The 18,022-nt window shown below is 39.2% G+C and overlaps 1 protein-coding gene across 3 annotated transcripts; it reads left to right on the top strand.

Moving 5' to 3' along the window:
* The first annotated feature begins 1,488 nt into the window (after positions 1-1,488).
* Positions 1,489-16,439, top strand: si:dkey-13n15.2 (protein transport protein Sec24C). 3 transcript variants are annotated; one of them, XM_044330923.1, is made up of 22 exons: positions 1,492-1,586; positions 1,684-1,756; positions 2,210-2,914; positions 3,291-3,349; positions 4,589-4,642; positions 5,556-5,667; positions 6,317-6,444; positions 6,681-6,816; positions 7,479-7,588; positions 8,084-8,196; positions 8,309-8,488; positions 9,232-9,328; positions 9,522-9,626; positions 10,300-10,467; positions 10,850-10,946; positions 11,032-11,180; positions 11,477-11,615; positions 12,354-12,475; positions 13,455-13,634; positions 13,936-14,133; positions 14,611-14,700; positions 15,545-16,439. In XM_044330923.1, exons 3-22 carry the CDS (start codon positions 2,257-2,259, stop codon positions 15,683-15,685), a joined length of 3,036 nt encoding a protein of 1,011 aa, XP_044186858.1. In that variant the 5' UTR covers positions 1,492-1,586; positions 1,684-1,756; positions 2,210-2,256; the 3' UTR covers positions 15,686-16,439. The 3 variants fall into 3 exon arrangements, with proteins under 3 accessions (XP_044186866.1, XP_044186868.1, XP_044186858.1); XM_044330931.1 differs by lacking the exon at positions 1,684-1,756 and having other exon boundaries at positions 1,489-1,628; XM_044330933.1 differs by having other exon boundaries at positions 1,489-1,756; positions 6,684-6,816.
* The last annotated feature ends 1,583 nt before the right edge of the window (positions 16,440-18,022 follow it).

Here is an 18,022-nt window from a genome sequence, read left to right as displayed (position 1 = left end):
GTAGCTGTTAAATAAATGTCATAGAGTATTAAGTACAATATTTGTATGTAGTGGGGTTGAAATATAAAGTGGCATCAAATGGAAATACTCAAGTAAAGCACACATATCCAAAAACTACATGATAATAATAATTAACTTTTTATATTAGAACTTTTCAACAAAAAAATTCATAAGGCAATACAATGGTGAATTATGTAAAAGTAAAGACAATAAAATAAATTATTAAGACAGAGTACCGCTAAAATAGATCAATAATAAAATATTAAAGAGGTGCAACAATGTAATAAAAACAAATATGTACACGTGGATACGGTACTTGAATAAATGTCCTTAGTTATTGTCCACTGCATTCTGGCAACAGTTTAAATGTAATTTAGTGTAGAAACTCAGTATAATTTACAGTTATGATAGTTTATAATTGAGAAAAACTGCAGCACACTTTCGTAAAGGAGCTGATCTAGCAAGTAATCTGAAGTGCTGATTTTTGTCATTAATATTTTTAGATTTTTTTTTTTTTTTTAATTTTGAAGTCCCCCTCCACTCAAAGATCTGTTTTTCGTCTTGTTCCTACACTTGAATGTTTGAGCTTCACTGTGCAGAATGATGTATGTGCAGAGTTTGACACCAGAAGGCTGGCCTACTAGCATGATTTGTGACATCACAACTAGTTTGGAAGCCAATTCTTGTCTAATATTCAACTTATACAAGTGTGATGTGGAGACTTGAAGCTTCCAGTGCACATAAACTGAGAATAGACTTTACAGTGAAGTAGGAGACATCTTGTGTCTGGCAGTTAAACTTCTGACATGAATTATATTTTCATATTTATATATTCTGAATTTTTAATGAGAGAGAAGGATTTGATGCCTTTTTTTGTGGAAAAACCATATCAGATACATTATTATTCACAGTAGAGTATTTTATATACATATTAAAACAGTGGTTCTCAACCTTTTTGGTGTCAAGGACCCCCAAATTAATACACATCAGGCCGCACACCCATATTTGATAAGATGTAGCCTCAGGGATCCCCATCTGATAAGATTCAGTTATTCCATAACTGTCTATACTGTAGATTGGCAGATTAATATTCTTATAAATTCTCTCATTGGGTCAACTTCTAGTCAGTGAAATAATTCAAGATTCATATATTTTTACATCCCATTATATAAGTATAAGAGAGTATAAAATTTGGGGGTTTCAGCTCCTCAACATTGCAGCAACAATAGCAATAAAATAATAGAAATAGCAGTAAAAATAGTACTAGAAATACAATACAATAAATAATGTAAATAACGCATAGTGTGTGTGCGTGTGTAGGTAGGTAAATAATAGTGAAAGTAAATTATTCGCCACTCTTCTGGGGACTCCCTGGAACCCCCTCAAGAACCCCTGGGGTACCTCAGGTTGAGAACCTCTGTATTAAAACATGCCTGGAGGGGATCTTTAATGAACTGTCGCTTTTACCTTGAAAGGAAAAGCGGAAGTGTGTCGTCGTGATTGTGGCTAACTTGACGCTACCGCAGCAGGAAGAGACAGACAGCCCGGTTTGTGTTTGCTGTGGCTGACAGCGTGAAGGAAAAGATGTGATAGTTTCTCTCATCATTTAATTTTATTTTTAACATAAGGTAAAGGTCAGGAGCAAATGATTAATTTCAACCTGTCAAGTGTTTTGCTTCTCAGAGGGAAAATGAAGATGCTAGTGCGGACAAGTGCAGCTGCACGCACAGCCCGCTGTTTCCGTTAATCTCCGAAGGTATCGTTTCTTATCTTTCACCACTGAGAACAACAACCTTTATTTAAAAGATAGAGCTTTTTACTAACCATGTGTGTTTATGTGGACCCGCTGGCAGTCCTGTCACCACGTCAAGACTCTTGTATTGCGGGCTAACATTAGCTAACGACAGGTTAGCTGTAAAATCTGACGTTAAAAGGGGGAAAGTAACGTTAATTTTTACTCCCCTAATGATGTGTTGAGACCAGGTGCGTTAAGGTAACCTGCTGGTGGTGTGACAGCCAACTGCTATAGTGAGGAGATGTTTTCAGTCTATCTAAGCTCTCAAAAAAGCTGAAATTGCAACTTATAAAAGCTTTAAATAGACTCAAGCTATCTGCAGTAACCACTGTCATTTTGAATCTGTCTTCCTTCAGGAGGACAGAAAATCACATCACGACCCTGATGTTCAGTATGTTTGTGTTGCCTCGCTAGGCCCCGCCTCCAAGGAGAAGCACACCTATCAGTGATGGTTATGGAGGATGATGGACGTCCCTACAGCCAATCAGAGCCAGACACCCTGCCAGCAGTGGGCGGGCCAGAACGGCTGGTCCACAGCTTCCCCTCAAGGACCTCCTCCCTTCAACCCTCTGCCCAGCTTTCAGCATCTCAACCTGGGCTTCACTTCTGACCAGATACCCTCCTATGACCACCTGCAGCCGTCCAACCAGGGCTGCCTGAGCCACCCCAGAAACAACACTCATCATAGCTTAGTGTATTCTAATAATGCTGACCACAGTGTGCAGCATAGCGTTCATGATCCCCATGTTTCACCCATAGTTCCAGCTTCAAACCCAGGAAAAAATATACCTCCATGTTCTCTTCCCCTTATAAATGAAAGAACGCAGTCTTGCAAGCTCCAACAAATGTCACTCTACTCCCCTCACGGCCCTCACCAAGCAATATCTGCCCCTTTCCAGGCTCCATATACACATCAAGGTTTACTGAATGGACCTCAGTCGCCACATCAACCCTTTAGCCCTCCATCATTTGGACAAAATGTGAATCAGAGTCCACAGTTTACATTTGATAGGGCGAATGTGGAGTCTGCTGTCAATGCTGGATATATCCACAATCATGCCGTGCCCACCTCTCCTGTCCAGCAGCAGCCTCAGTGGACTCTCCCACCTTACAACAGAGGTATGTTTATCAGTAACATGCTAACATGCATGCTGCAGAGCCTCCCACACACAGACTCACAAATTCATATGAGGTTGAACTAGCCCAGGTCCAGCAGCATTGATCAGTATAGTTAAAAAAATAACTTCAGCGGCAAGACAAATTGCACTATAGAACAAAGCACAGCACTTACTCATCCATAAGCAATCTAATTATGTATACAGAGCATCACAGGTTAGCCCCATAATGCAGGATTTATACCAGCATCATACTGATCACAGTGTTTGTCAATTGTTAGTCTTTCAAGTAAGTGCTGCAGTCTGACTGAAAATAGCCCTCTTATGTCAGAATATGATCTTTCCGCCTGCATCATCTAACTCATTTGTCTTCTCCTCAGGAGCCATAAATGAGTTTGTCCCTGATGCAGCTGCACAGGAGAGGAGCAATGCGCCACAGGTGGGGAAACAGCATTTAAAACGTATTAGTCTATAAAATAGTGATAAATGCCCACCATTGTTCTCCTGAGTCCACGGTATCATCTTTAAATGTGTTGTTTTGTTCAAAAATAGCAAATGAAGTCATCAGCACTGACAAATAGGTATGTAACACTTTTAATAATGCACAGCAGCAGAAGGAAGCGGATGTGTTTCAGCCTTAGGCTTTCCTCAGCATTTCTGAGACATATGCGGGTGTGACCCCTATTAAACAGCAGCCAGGGACCTGCCGGTGATTAACAACCAGCTAATACAAAGCATCAAAACAACATCATAAAACTAGATACTAATAAGACAAATTAAGTCATGAGAAGAAGTATATCACGTTTATTATTGCAAAAACCAGATAAGTAACCAATTGATTCCCACACTAACTAGTAAAAAAATGCATGTATACATATGTAAACTCATCATATACAGAACCTCCATATAAAATACAAATACACCAAAAATACCCATCTGTATTCATAAAAAAACAAGACAAAAACAGTTCACCATTCAAGCCCCTAGCTGTCTGTAAGTGTATCCAATAGGCCTCTCTTTGGAGACTGTGGCTTAACAGCCTCATTACCCATGAACCATAGCCTACAATATTCATGGCCAAGTGTCTGGCTACAGGAGACCTCTCATCCTTATTTCTGATGCTACTCTTACACTCAGAGATCCTAATTCTCAATTCCCGTTTTGTCTCGCCTACATAACCTACCTACATAACCACAAAGGCATTCCAATAAGTAGACTACATGTGATTCATTAGGTAGACTGCATGTGATTCTACACCCTTGACTTTATTTTTTCTGCCTGTGTGAGGATGTAAAAAAAAAAAAATAGTCCCATACGGTCATAGCGTTACAATTCACACAGTTCAAACAAGGAAAGACAGCTTAAAAATGTTTTGTTTTCTTCAACCCACAGTCCAAAACCCAAAAGATATTCAGTTTACAAAGCTATAAAACACACAAAGTTGGAACCAGAGAATGCTTTTTTTTTTTTTTTTTTTTGCCTGGAAAAAGTTTAAAATTGTTTCAGCTGTAGTAGAGATTCACCCTCTACTAGAGCAGCTGCTAGCAGTTTTTTGTGTTCACTGGTGTATTCTTGTCAGTTTAGTGCTTGGTGATGTACTCTAGGCAGTAGTGTCTTTGAGATATTTTTATGAGCTCTCAGTCTTTTGATTTTTTTTTTTTTTTTTTTCTTTCTGCAGTCTCCCAACTCTGAGTCTCGTTATGGCCTGGACCCAGAGCTCCTTCCCAGTGCTGTAAGTCTTAGCATCTTTTCTTGGCTTCTAACTCTCACTTATTAAAAATGTCATATATATATTCATATAGTCCTATATATAATATAGATATTGCCTGAATTCAAACTCTTTACTGGTAAGCCAGTATGCCAGCTTATATTGGGTAGCATTCTGCAGCTTTTCAAAAGACGGGTTCACAATTTTTCTGATCTTTCTTAAAACAACAGTGAGGTGCCCAAATGAACATTGAAATAGGTTTTCCTTCCTGTAATCGTTCCACCTGTTCATACTGGCCATTAGAATAATGTCTTCATAATGCGCTTACAATGTAAGTGATTGGGGACAAAATCCACAGTCCTTCTGTGCAAAAATTTATTTATCTGAAGCTTCAGTCGTCCAAATGAGTCAAATCAAGTAGATAACTTTCAGCATTACAGTCTTTTTAGTGCCAAAGTCCCTCTTTTTGTTACTATACTTCCACCACAGCTCAACAGAGAAACACTGTCCAAACAGACACAAAGAGGGAATCTGATGCTAAAAAGACTGTAAATGTGGCAGATATCCACTTGATATGACTAACTCAGACTGCTGAAGCCTCGTATAAGCTTCAGATAATTTCAAATACATTTCCTTTGCAAAAAAAATGGCCCCCATCACTTACATTGAAAGCACATTTGAAGGAAATCTTTTAATAGCCAGTATGAACAGGAGGAATGATTACAGGGAGGAAAACCTCCTTCACTGTTCATATGGACACCTGACTGTTGTTTCAAGACAGACTTGAAAAATTGTGAACATGCCCTTTAAAATATTCTGACCTCATTAAACTCATTACAGTTTTCGATTGACAAGGTTTCGCCTCTCTCTCTCTCTCTCTCTCTCTCTCTCTCTCTCTCTCTCTCTCTCTCTCTCTCTCTCTCTCTCTCTCTCTCAGGTGAAAGTGATGGCAGAGGACAGGGCGGAGTGGGAGGGGAAGGTCTTCGTCTCAGAGCCTTTTTCCCATCTTCCTCCTCTAGCAACTACTTCCTGTATCATAGAGGACAGAGGTAAACACACACTATGACGTCTGTATCTGTGCCACAGTGTGTTTTATCCACTGCTATAGGACCAGATTTGATTCTTCACACTGCATCAAAATTACCTTAAAATTTCATCTGATTTATACAACCAGCAAACAGATGTATTTAGTACTTTGACGCCTGATTACATGTATTATTGATGGAGATAAATTAGACCTAGGTTTGGTGATATCAAACAAACATCACTGTGATGTCAGGTGTGGAATTTTGTAACATCGTCAGCTCTTTGTTAAACCTTTAGATTAATTTGTGCTTGTTAAATGCTGTCGGCCAACAGTTTTTTGGGAGAAGTAAATTAGTCTGACATCAGAAAGGCTTGTGACAATGATTATTTTTGTCTTCACTGAAGTTGTTCAGAGCTTCTCATGTTCAGATTAATATTTTTTTGAAACAGGCAAAACAAAATCAGGCGTCATTTTGGTAGTGATTTTGATTTTTGGACTGTTGGTTGGATAAAACAAGAAAGTTAAGGATGATACTTTGTGCTCTGGGAAGTAGCAATAGATGTTTTTAACTTCTTTTTGACTTTCCACAGAGTAAACATAATAAAGAAAATAACTGGCAGATTAATTGATGTCGCGGTCCTCAATTACTGACCTTGTCTCTGCTGTTACAGGTAATGCGAGTCCTTGTGTCATCCGCTCCACCTCATACTGTGTGCCCTGTGAAGGTCAGACCGCCCTACTCAGCCGTCTGCCGCTAGGAGCTCTGGTCACCCCTCTGGCAAAACAAAACACTAAAGAGGTGAGTTTTTATCATCTCTGCTCATTCTATACATATATTAAAAATAAAAACAAATACGTGGCTTATTAATGGAACAAGGAACTACAACTAGGCTGATCTTAGCGTGGAAGTAGAGCCATTAATCAGCATTTTGTAACATTAAACCCATCTGCCATTTAGAGTGAAGGTATCTGTGGGAATATAAACATGTGTATTAATGTTCGTGTGTCTAATATGTGTGTGTTTGTTGTCTCTAGAAGCCCCTGCCACTGTGCAAAGAGCCAGAGTGTATTGTGGGTTGTTCCTGGTGTGGGGCCTCTATGTGCCCTGCCATGGGCTGGCAGGACTGTGGTCAGAGGTTTTACTGCCCCTTCTGTGGGAAACTCAACGAAGGTAAAATTAAATACCGAACATTAAAGGATTCAGGTGATGTTAATATTTAAACTGTAGGTTCAGTTCAGATTGACAAAACACAAGGCTGTTTTTTTTTCTCACATCATAGCTACAGTATGGTTTCAGTTGTCTCATAAATGCCCCAATTAGAGCCACAACGATTAATTAATTAATCGATTGATAGAAAATTAGCATTATCATGTTAATTGAATGATACTTTTAGTCATTTTTTAAGCAACAATGCAGTTTCTCATTTGTGATTATTCTTTAAGAAATAAGTTTTTCTGTGTCAGATATGATTTTAAACTAAATATCTTTGGATTTTGGACTGTGGATGAGACCAAACATGACATTTAAAGATGTCATCATGAGCTCTAAGAAATTTAAATGATCAATATTTCACAATTTTCTAACATTTTATAGATTTATCAGGAAAATAAACAGAAAATTAATCATTAATGAAAATAGTCACAAGTTGCAGCCATAGTCACCAACAAACTGGAGGTCTAGAACAGAATAAACAGAAATAATATTTTAATAGAAATAACTATGTAATGTAGACAACAATGCTGTAGAAGAGAAATCAGATCAATCGGTAGTTTATCAAGTTTGTTGTTTCCTCATCATACAGCAGCCGTTTTCTCTCCTCTCTTGCGTTTCAGTGTCGTGGCAACACTACCAGCCAACCAAAGGAGTGGACGGGTTCCGGGTCGATAAAGACACAAGGCCTGAACTCCATATGGGGTCGTATGAGATCCTCAACTCTCAGAAGGTTAGTTTCACTCTCTTCAGTCTAATAAATGTGTAAGAAGGGTACATGAATCACCCCATTTGTGAGGATTTCTGTAACTTGATATAATTTGATTAATTTAGTAATTACCAGACATTTAACAAGCAGTAATGCCAAAAAATTGCTGTCTCGAGCCTCTCAAATGTGAGGATATGTTGCCTTTAAATGTTTTATATGATTTGTAAATTGGATATGTGGGGATTCAAGGCTGTTAGTCGGACAAAATAAGGAGTTTGAAAGTGTCACTTAAGTCTCTGGTGAAGAGCAGGATTAGTGTTTCTACAATAATTGGAGAATAACAGAGGAAAGAGTCAAAGCTCAGCTCCGAAAGGAATTCCTTCAATAACATAATGTCGCTCTCTTACTTAAAAAAAAATGTTCACCTTGTTACTAACCTTCAAAGACGTTTGATAGTCTCTGAATCTAATGAGGAAATATGCCGTGTGTGTGTGTATAAATTGTTGTATTTTATCTCAGGGTGAACCTGCCGCACTGATTCTAGCCATAGATGTGTCTGCCTCAGCACTGAGAGGAGGACATTTAGAGTTTGTAACACAACAAATACACAGTCTGCTCACCTCTCTGAACAGGTAAAATATACTCCGCCCTCGCTACATACGCATACACACACATTCTCTCACAGCTCGCTCAGTAGTATCCCTATACAGGATTGGAAATTCGAGTTTCATCTCATTTGCGTAGGGAGGATGGTGACGTCCGTATCGGTTTGATGACGTACGACAGCAGGATCCACCTGTACGACCTCAGCCCCGCCCTTTCTCGCCCACACATGCTGGTCATCACAGAGGCGGAAGACCTACAACTTCCTGTGAGGGAGGGGCTTCTGGTGTCCCTGAAAGACTGTATAGAGAGCGTTGACAGGTAACGGCTGTGACAGACGTGACTCTGTATGTTGAACTGAAGCGGTAAAAACTGAACTTTGTACATATTGCTTATCTAATATGTTATACCACACCAGTATAACAGTAGTGTACTTTATGTTCTGGTGAGCTCAGTTTTTGCTTCTACATTATAATTTAGAAAGCAATCACTTAGAATCAACTGAGTCCAGCAGCTAGAAGAGAACCGATCAATAAACCATGTGCAGTGGTTTAAAATTATTACATGTCAGAACTTAATTAAGTATTTAAACAATGCATCACCAATTTAATATGCGCTGCGGTTTAAGAGAAATTTGATGTTTCAGGATCAGATGTTTTTTTTGTTTTTCTAATTTTAAAATAAGAAGCAAAAGACAACGATGGACCCCAAGTAACAGTTTTGTTAGTTGAAGGAAGGGTTGATGTTTGTTCCAGCAAAGATGTGAACTTGTCAAGCATTTATAATACAGTCCAATTAAACTGACACTTAAAGCAAATACCTTTTATAGTCTTATTGGACTTAACTACATCGTCAGTAGCCATTTTTTGCCCACATGTAAAAGAGATGCTTCGTATTCTCACTACCAGAAAATCTTGTCTGTAACAAATGCTTTCCTGCAAATAAAAGTGATCAAGTGAAAATGCTACTTTACTGAAAATTATTTCATCTCTTTGGTACCGTTTGGTATCAAGTTATACTAACTTTGAGTGGTTTTATAATCTGTTTTCTCTCTGTGTGTGTAGTGTACTGCAGCTTATTCCTCAGTTTAGTCTGGAGTGTGATGACTCCAGTGGAGTTCCCATGGAGCTGCCTGTTAAAGCAGGACTAGCCGTACTGCAGGTCAGTAATCACAGCACAGACTTCAATGAGTTTATTGGAAGTTAAACTTGTTTGTTTTTGAGCTACACGACAAGGGATACAATTATAACCCTGATTATTTTGCAAACTGTCAATGATTTGTGGGAGAGATGTTATTTTACTGATAGTTGGAGTCTTAGTTAAAATATTTGATAAAGACTTTGCTTTCTGTAAGGCCCTGAGTTCTCCTGGCAAGTTGCTCATCTTCCATACTGCCCCTCTGATAGAGATGGGACACACACACTCCTCCTCAGGGTTCTTTGGCTCCAACAAACCAAAGGTAACACACACAAACACACACATACACACACATACACATACTGTACACATTCAGTATATTCTGTAATATACTGACAGTGTTCCCAGAAAACTAAATTGGGGGCAGCAGGGCAGTAAAGATTGCTGTTCAACCAGAATTGGAAGGTGTCACACATACTGAAGTGCCCTCAAGCCTTCCCCCCGTGTCTAGACAGCGAGCGTGTCAGTCGTGTTTTTGTCACATGCACGTCACAGGCAACAGATACGCTCTCATTGTAATCTATGCGGCTGCCTCCACCGGCTCCGTGCAGGCTTGCGTGTCACGGGCGTAATCGTGACCTGAAGCGATGATTTACGTGTCAAGTCTGTTTTCCTCCGTTTTACATGCGTCACTACAGTCGTGTTTTGGGCTCTGAGGGCTCTCAACACGCAGGTGAACTACGCTCAACACTGCACCTGAACGCCTCTGGTGTAGACACACAGATGGAGCACTCGCTGCTGCTGCTTTGCTGACGTGCTGCTGACGCTACACTTGCTGTCTAGACACGGGGTTAAGCCCTACATACTCAAGTAGGCGCTGCTCTGTAGCTGACCTCTGACCTTCTTGTACTTGTACTTCATACACAGGTATGAAGTAGAAAGTTTTGCTGTTGTATAGTTGCATAAATTCCCTCCATTTTTGTTTTTCCCCCCAGTCCATCTTTCAGCCGTCGGAACCAGCCGTCTCATTGGCCAAGGAGTGCGTCAGTCAGGGCTGTGGCGTTCACCTGTTTGTCCTCTCCCAGCAAGACGTGGGCGGGGCTTGGCCGGGGCACATTCCATATCTAACAGGTGGAGCTCTGTACACCTACAGCCACCTCCAGGTATATCAACAGTACTACTCCAAGTGTAGGGTTAGAAATGGCAGTTAGAAATTTATAACATAAAGAAAATCATAATTTTAATAACTCATTAGCTGTTGTGATCTTTTGTCAAGTAAAAATATAAAACCGGTGGCTGATTAGCGCTTCCTCTGCTTGATAAATGACTGAAATGACTGTGGATCCATGTATGTTGCCATTGTACTTTTTCTGAAACATGTCACAACAATATATCAGTACTTCAGAGCTTTGAAGCACCCAATATTAGAACATAGCACTGTATTTAGATGTATTTTGGTAAAAGATGACAGTTTGGGATATACTATGCATTCAGACGAGTTTTATGTCCCATCGTAGACTGGTTTGTTTTTAATTCCCACTACAGGGGGAATTGGACAGGGAGCGTTTTAGCGCCAATCTAAAAAGGATCGCAGAGATGGACACAGGCTACAAGGCTGAGCTCAGGATTTTTGTTAGCAAAGGTGAGAGATTTTATTTGCGTAATTATGCAGGCAGAATCCTTCAAAAACACCTGCAGTGCCACTTTATTTGTACCTGTCCCACCAGATTTGCGTGTGTCCGGCTGTTATGGACTGTTCGTCCCTGGTCCTAGCCCAAGCCAGGTCACCATGGCGACCCTCGATTGGCAGACAACACTGGCTGTGGAGCTTGCACACACCAGAGCTCTGGATAAGACGAGAGGTGTAGCCATACAGGTGGGTTTATTGTTATGATCATCACCTTACATCAGGAATGTGTGGAATTTACAAATCTACAATCTTTAATAAATATATATTTTAAAAATGAAGCAACTACAATGTCACAGAATGAAATAATGTTATTTCTTAAGACCATGACCATACAATAACTCGGTGCAGACTACATTGTTGATTTAAGAGATACTGTATGATGTATTTAATTTGCAGTTTGCACTACAGAGTATCCATTTAGTTTACCTTCCTCTTAATGGTTATCACTGTATAATCCTCCTCTGCCCCCTCCTGTCCATCAGGTTGTATTGTCTTACAGCACGCAGACTGGAGACAGGAGGACCAGGGTTCACACTCTGACTCTGCGGTGCTCAACCCACCTGCAGGAAGCTTTCCGGCACTGCCAGGCCCAAACACTACTCGCCTTCTATTGCAAGAAGAGTAAGGAACTATTACTGTAGATAAATGCATTATTCATAATTTACACCCTAATTAGAGTGCAATGCTTCTTAAGCATGAGCATCATCATCAACATCATCATTTCTGTTCCAAAATAATATGAAGAATATACGTTTTTATCCAGTTTCACAAAAATCTCTACTTAATATGAAGCTCATAGAATGAAATATACAGTTTATACAAATTAAATCTACTGATTATCCATGCTAATATAAGTTATGTCTACACACAAGTGCTATTAGCATCAGGATAATGATTTAGGTGCCACATATAGCACTATTACTGAACATTTATTAATATCAAATGAAAGTTAATATCATAGTATGATATCTGCCAATGACTGACATCATGATCAAAGTAACTTATGGACACTCTCGTACCTGAAATATTGATATTGCAATTATTTATCTAAATTAAGACCAAATTTCTCAAAAGCTTTGTTGCTTTCTGTCACTAAGAGGATTTTTACTACCCGAAACTTCTGTTATTTTGCATAACAACATCTATAAAGCAGTCCAAATCTGAATCATAAATGTAGTGCAAAATGCAATGTACAGTATGTATAGTGTAAAATACAATCCTGTCTCCTTTCTAATGGTCATATTTGTTTACAGTAAATCTACATTTGTCTCAAAATTAAAGTGGAAGTAATTTATCGAATTCTAAATGAATCCCACAAGATTACAGTATATTGATCTGTGTTGTGACGTGTCTGTCTAGTGTATTGTGCCGTGTTGGAGCGCCCTCTACAGGAGCTGAGGGAGGAACTGCAGACAGAGGTAACAGAAGCGTTGGCGTCCTACCGTAAACACTGCTGCTCTTCTTCAGTGTCTGCTGGACAGGTGAGATCATTTACACATGAGTGTACACATGAGAATATTCACTGTATGGTTTCAAATTCTTCCACATGTGTAGTTTTTACTTTATATCTTTGGTGTAACTCGGCATTAACACCAATTCGTGAGCAGCAGCAGGCGCTCTGGTCGCTGGCTGCTCGCTGCCAGCTCTCTAGCAGTCATCGGCAGGGGGGCAGGTTGTTCAAGCAGCGCTGCAGACATCATGTTCAGTTGTGGCCAATATCAAGTTTGTAGAAATGTCATTCAGCAGGCTGACCGTGAACTTGACAAGGATACAATTTTCCATGTTTCCACTGTGTATTGCGTCTAGTCTATATTTCTGTCATTTAAAAAATATAAATGCCATTTTACTTTCAAAATTACATTGTTGGCCGAGTAGACTATGGAATAAAGCATCATAGGCTAATTATAGATATATATCTAGAGCAATAATTATAGAAATAGCCTAATATTAATATAGTAGTGACAGATGTTTGCTAGGAATTTTAGTACAGTGGTTGCTGTGGGAAGAAAATCAAATCCCGATCTTCAATTGGTTGCTTCTTCAGCGGCGTCACTGCTAATTTACATAAAGTTAAACTCTGCTCAACTTCAACCTGTCTTTGTTGGCACTGGCATCGCGCTGCTCGCTGCTGCCAAGGCATCTGAAGGCCCTTTGTTGCCAGCTTTCATTGAGAATGAATGACTGCCAGCTGTTTTTGTCACTTATGAATCTTTGGGTGTGAGTGTACAGTGGACTAAGTGTGTTAAAGCTGTGACAGTCAAACTGCTATTTCAGATTTGATTCAATTTTAGTCATTACCTCCATCCTTTACTACATTCTTTTTGGAAGTTTGTTTTACTTTACAAACTAAGTTTAGCCTCATACGTCATGTTCATCTTGTTTTGTCCTTCAGTATCTTTACAGCTGTGTCAAACTTAATTAATAGATTTTTTTTTTTTTATGTGTGTGTGTGTCCTGTAGCTGGTCCTCCCTCAGTACCTGCGAGCTCTCCCCGTTTACATCAACAGTTTGAGGAAGAGCGAGGTGCTGCTGCCAGGCCTGCGGAGCTCCGTTCACCAGCGGCTGCAGCAGCGCTGCCAGGTGCTCGGCATGGACACGTTCACCACCGCCACACACTTCTACCCTCTGCTGCTGCCTCTGGTCAGTACGATCAACACACAGTCCTGATCACAGTCAGGCTGAGTTTTGTGCTACAGAGCCAGACAAAATATAGAATGGCAGAAAATATTGACTCTCTAGATGTAATCTATTTTAAGTGTTGTCTTATGTTATTTAATTTATATAACTCAGTATGTCATACTGTATTTTTAAAGCTAACCATTGGCTACCATCACATAAGATTAATTTTTATTGTGACCAGACAATGTTACAGTCAGTAAATGTGTCAGACACTCGAGAGAGATTTACTTGAGAGAAATTTTCCCTCATTTGTCATCCGCAGCCACTGTCAGTTGACGGTTCCAGCCCTTCAAACCCAGAGGAGGTGCTGCGCTGCTGTGCCGCCAGCCTGGAGCCCAGAGGTCTGTATTTGGTTCATGCACCCCTCACCCTGCTGCTCTGGGTGGGCAGCCAAGTCCCAGCATGCACCTTGGTGGAGCTCTTCAATACCAGCTGCTTCTCCTCTCTGCCCTCTGGAGAGGTGAGAGATTAGAGGGATGTGGGGTATATACATCTACAGCAGACGATTTAGCTAAGTTACAGTACAGAAAATGACATGTCAATGGCATTTTAGTCTATAATCCATAATAACAAGCATAAAAACCGCATAAAATTGTTAAAAGTTGGCTATATTATCAGTATTATCATTACAGTATTTTATAAGGTATCAGGTATGATTATTAGGAAGAGGAAAGCGACGAATGAGGGCAAAGGAAATGGAAATGTGTCTGCAGGTGATGAATTATAAGAACTAGTTTATTATGAAGGTTGATGATGTGTCTCACCAATGAGCTCAGCTGTTTTTATAGTGACACTAATTTAACCCTAACAGCTCTAAAGACACGGCTGAAAATATTTCTGACCGGCCACGAAAAGCAGTGTAACATTTTATGTGGGTTAACAAGTTCTCAGTTTACTGTTCATTTCAAATGTTTGTTGTTTATGTGTGTTCTTCCAGACCAAGCTCCCTGCTCTGGAAAACCCTCTGTCCATCAGTATTCGATCACTCATCAACACACTAAACTCCCAGATACACTGCGCCCGCAAGGTGAGCTAGTCAAGTCAGTATTGTGGCAGCTTCACAAGCCAGCCTACATCTGTGAATTTACATATATATGTATACACACAGATAGATTTCAATAGAAAGTGACAACCAGTATCTGTCTCACAGTCTTATTGTAACACTGCTTCTTAAGCTGCGTTCATGTTATGTCAGATTTAGTGTAAAGTTCAGCTGCCACATGGAGAAACCGAAAAAGCAGAAATTAAAAGGTAAATTAAAGGTTCTGTGTTCCTTTCAAGTAAAATGTTGGAGATTTTTTGTGAGCTCTAATATCTATCTCTATCTTGGTGTCTAAATTTAGTTCATCTTCATAGTTTAACTGAGAAATTTTAGATATATAAGCTACAGAATTTCTGCCTACAGTATTTCATGTAAGAACAAGAAGGACCTTTTATCGCCAAACTTTCCATTTGTCAAACTGTTTTTAAGGATACAGAGTTGGGTTACATCATTAGAAATTTTGAAAAAACAAAAATGAAATTACAGGGAGAAGCTGAGGAATTAAATTTGCCCCCAATGTAGTCGTTCATTTTTTATTTAACTTCTTCTCACCTGGTTTTAAGTCACCGTCATGTGGTTTACATACGGCTACTGTCCTCTCATTCAGAGGTGGTGACATGTTGCTCTGGTGTGGACCAGGTGTGAGGATTTCAATGTTTCCCTGCGACTTATTCAAAGTCTGAATTTTCATGATGACTTTAAAAAGCCTGAATTGTCCAAAAAGCAAAGTCGGAGACATCACTGTGCTCCACATCCACATCAGAGTCACATCAGGTCAAATAGATCACAGCGGCTGTTGACTGATGATGTCACCGTCTTTCTGTCTTAGCTGTGGGTGGTGAAGCAGGGCGACACCTGCGAGGAGACCCTGCAGCGCCACCTGGTGGAGGACAAGAGTCCTAACGGAGGAGCGTCGTACGCAGACTTCCTCTACCATCTCCACGTCAACTCCGTCCGAGTGTTGCAATGACGGAAATCACACACACACATTTTCTGACCTGTCTGGCTGCGTTATCAGGGTATCTGCAGGTCTGGAAAAGTCTTAAAAGGCATTGATTTAGACTTCCTCAAAAAAGGCCTTAGAGGGTATTTAAAACTTTTAAATTTCATTCACAAAGGTCTTAAATATTTTTGGCTTTAGTAAAACCTGGCCCGAATATCCCCATTATTGTTTCAGACCTCTAACATTAAATTAATTAGTTATTTTTTAATTGGTTTAATTGGTTAATATATCCATCCTTCCATTCATCCATTTTTTTTCTGCTGCTTATCCACATCCAGGTCATGATTAATGAGTAATTACTTATTTTAATGGTAATGATTGGTATATACTGCCAGGAAATAACGACAAAAAATAAATTTAAATAAATTGCACATGGTAAATAATTCTAGTCCTTATCATCGCTAATGGTTTTTATTGATATATTTCATATTTTGACCATGAAACAGGAGTTTAATCGCATTCTCCGTTGTATTTAAAGAGTTTTAAATGTAACTTGGTGAAGCCTGCAGAAACCCTGATGATGTACAACAAGAGCTGACACCGCAGCGTATTCAGCTAAAAATAAACAGTATTACTAGACAATAGTATTACATTATAATTTGGAAATATTAAAGGCCTGTTGTCAGAGAATCAGACAGCATGGGGACATTTTAAGAAACACATGATTTAATTTATTTAACGACTGCTGTGATATAACGTGTTTGTGTGACGTTGAATGTAATCCATGTTGTTGTCAAAATGTGTTTATGATGTTAATTTATTCCTGTGTCATTGCAATTCTCTAATCCTTGCCTGAGAATTGTGCGTGTGAGAGTGTGCGTGTGTGTGTGTGTGTGTGTGTGTATGCATAATCTCCTGTAAATAAATAAAGGTTTTAATTGAACCTTGATTGAAGTTTTACATGGTTTTGTTTCCTCAGTGCAGTTCAACTAAGGAGACATGTTTCATTAACATCACACGGAAACGTTTTTTTTGAAGCGGTGAAGTTTTACGTCATCCTGCGTCAGCAGATGAAGTAGAGCTGTAAGGATTAATCAATTAATGGCCAACTACTAAATTAATCACCAGCTATTTTGATGATCAATTTATTGTTTTCAGTAAGAAAATTTCCATATTCTCTGATTCCAGCTGATCAAATGTGAATATTTTGTTTACTTTAGTCCTCTGTGATAATAAACTAAATATCTTCGTGTTGTGGACAAAACAAGACATTTGAAGACGTCACCTTTAACACTTATTTACATTTTTCACATCATCTTTGCACATTTTATTAGCTAAACAACTACTTGATTAATTGAAAATATAATCGACTGATTTATCAGTAATGAAAATAATTGGTAGTTTCAGCCCTAAGATGAATATGTGACTCATGAAACAGAAAGGGCAACTGTCTAATAAGTCCAAGTGGCTATTAAAGCTAATTGGCGGCAATAATGTTGCTGTGAGGATGGGAAGCATTCGAGCATGTGGCTGGGGTTTATTTTTGTTTCTATCACGTGTTCTGAATCACTCTACAGTGAATTTGATTGGCTAAACCATCTAATAAGAAGACACTGTTTCATGAGGCTGAAATTGGTCTTTGTAGGCGAGATGATGTTAGAATATGTGCAGTAAAAACAAATGATCTGAAAGGTCCATAGCAATTGCCTTTGATGCACTGAAATTGTCTGAAATACAAGTAAAGGTGGGATTTTTTCACATAAAGATTGATTCTTGATATTTCTGTTTTTTCACCTGGTAAATTATTGCTAAGAAGTCGAGATGAGTCTCTGTAGCTATACATTTTCCCTGCAAGAAATGATTTGTTTCTGAGACAATTGAGTTGATTAAAAGCAATCATCTCTAATTGCATGTCAGTTCTTTTCTGACCCTCAGTCTCATTTCACCTTCATGACTCCTGGAACTCCAATCACTCAGCTTTCATTTTTGGATTTCATTACCTTGTTATCCTCTCATGCACAGTATTCATCTCAGTAAACATCTGTGCAGAAATGAGCTCCCTTCAAAAAGTATAATGAGTTTCTCCTGCTGTCTGTGGGTCACGATGTTCTCTGTCCAGTTTTTGAATCCTGCACGATGTCATAGCTCAGGATTAATGTCATTTTATTGGCGGTGTGTTTCACTTTGGTGAATTTTCAGAATTCTTGAGGATCCATCACAACTGCATACCTGTAAAGACATGTAGAGAGCGCTTAGAAACTACATTTAGACAGTAATAAAGGCCTAAACTGTGGTTGGCTCAACAATTTCCTAGGTGGGTGGGGTTCTGCCAGGAGCAATATGGACTCATGACAGTATTTTTAA

This window comes from Thunnus albacares, chromosome 2 (assembly GCF_914725855.1).
Source record: "Thunnus albacares chromosome 2, fThuAlb1.1, whole genome shotgun sequence".
In the NCBI taxonomy this organism is placed as follows: domain Eukaryota; kingdom Metazoa; phylum Chordata; class Actinopteri; order Scombriformes; family Scombridae; genus Thunnus; species Thunnus albacares.
Note: the sequence above shows the minus strand (reverse complement) of the source record. Positions and strands in the feature narration are given on the sequence as shown.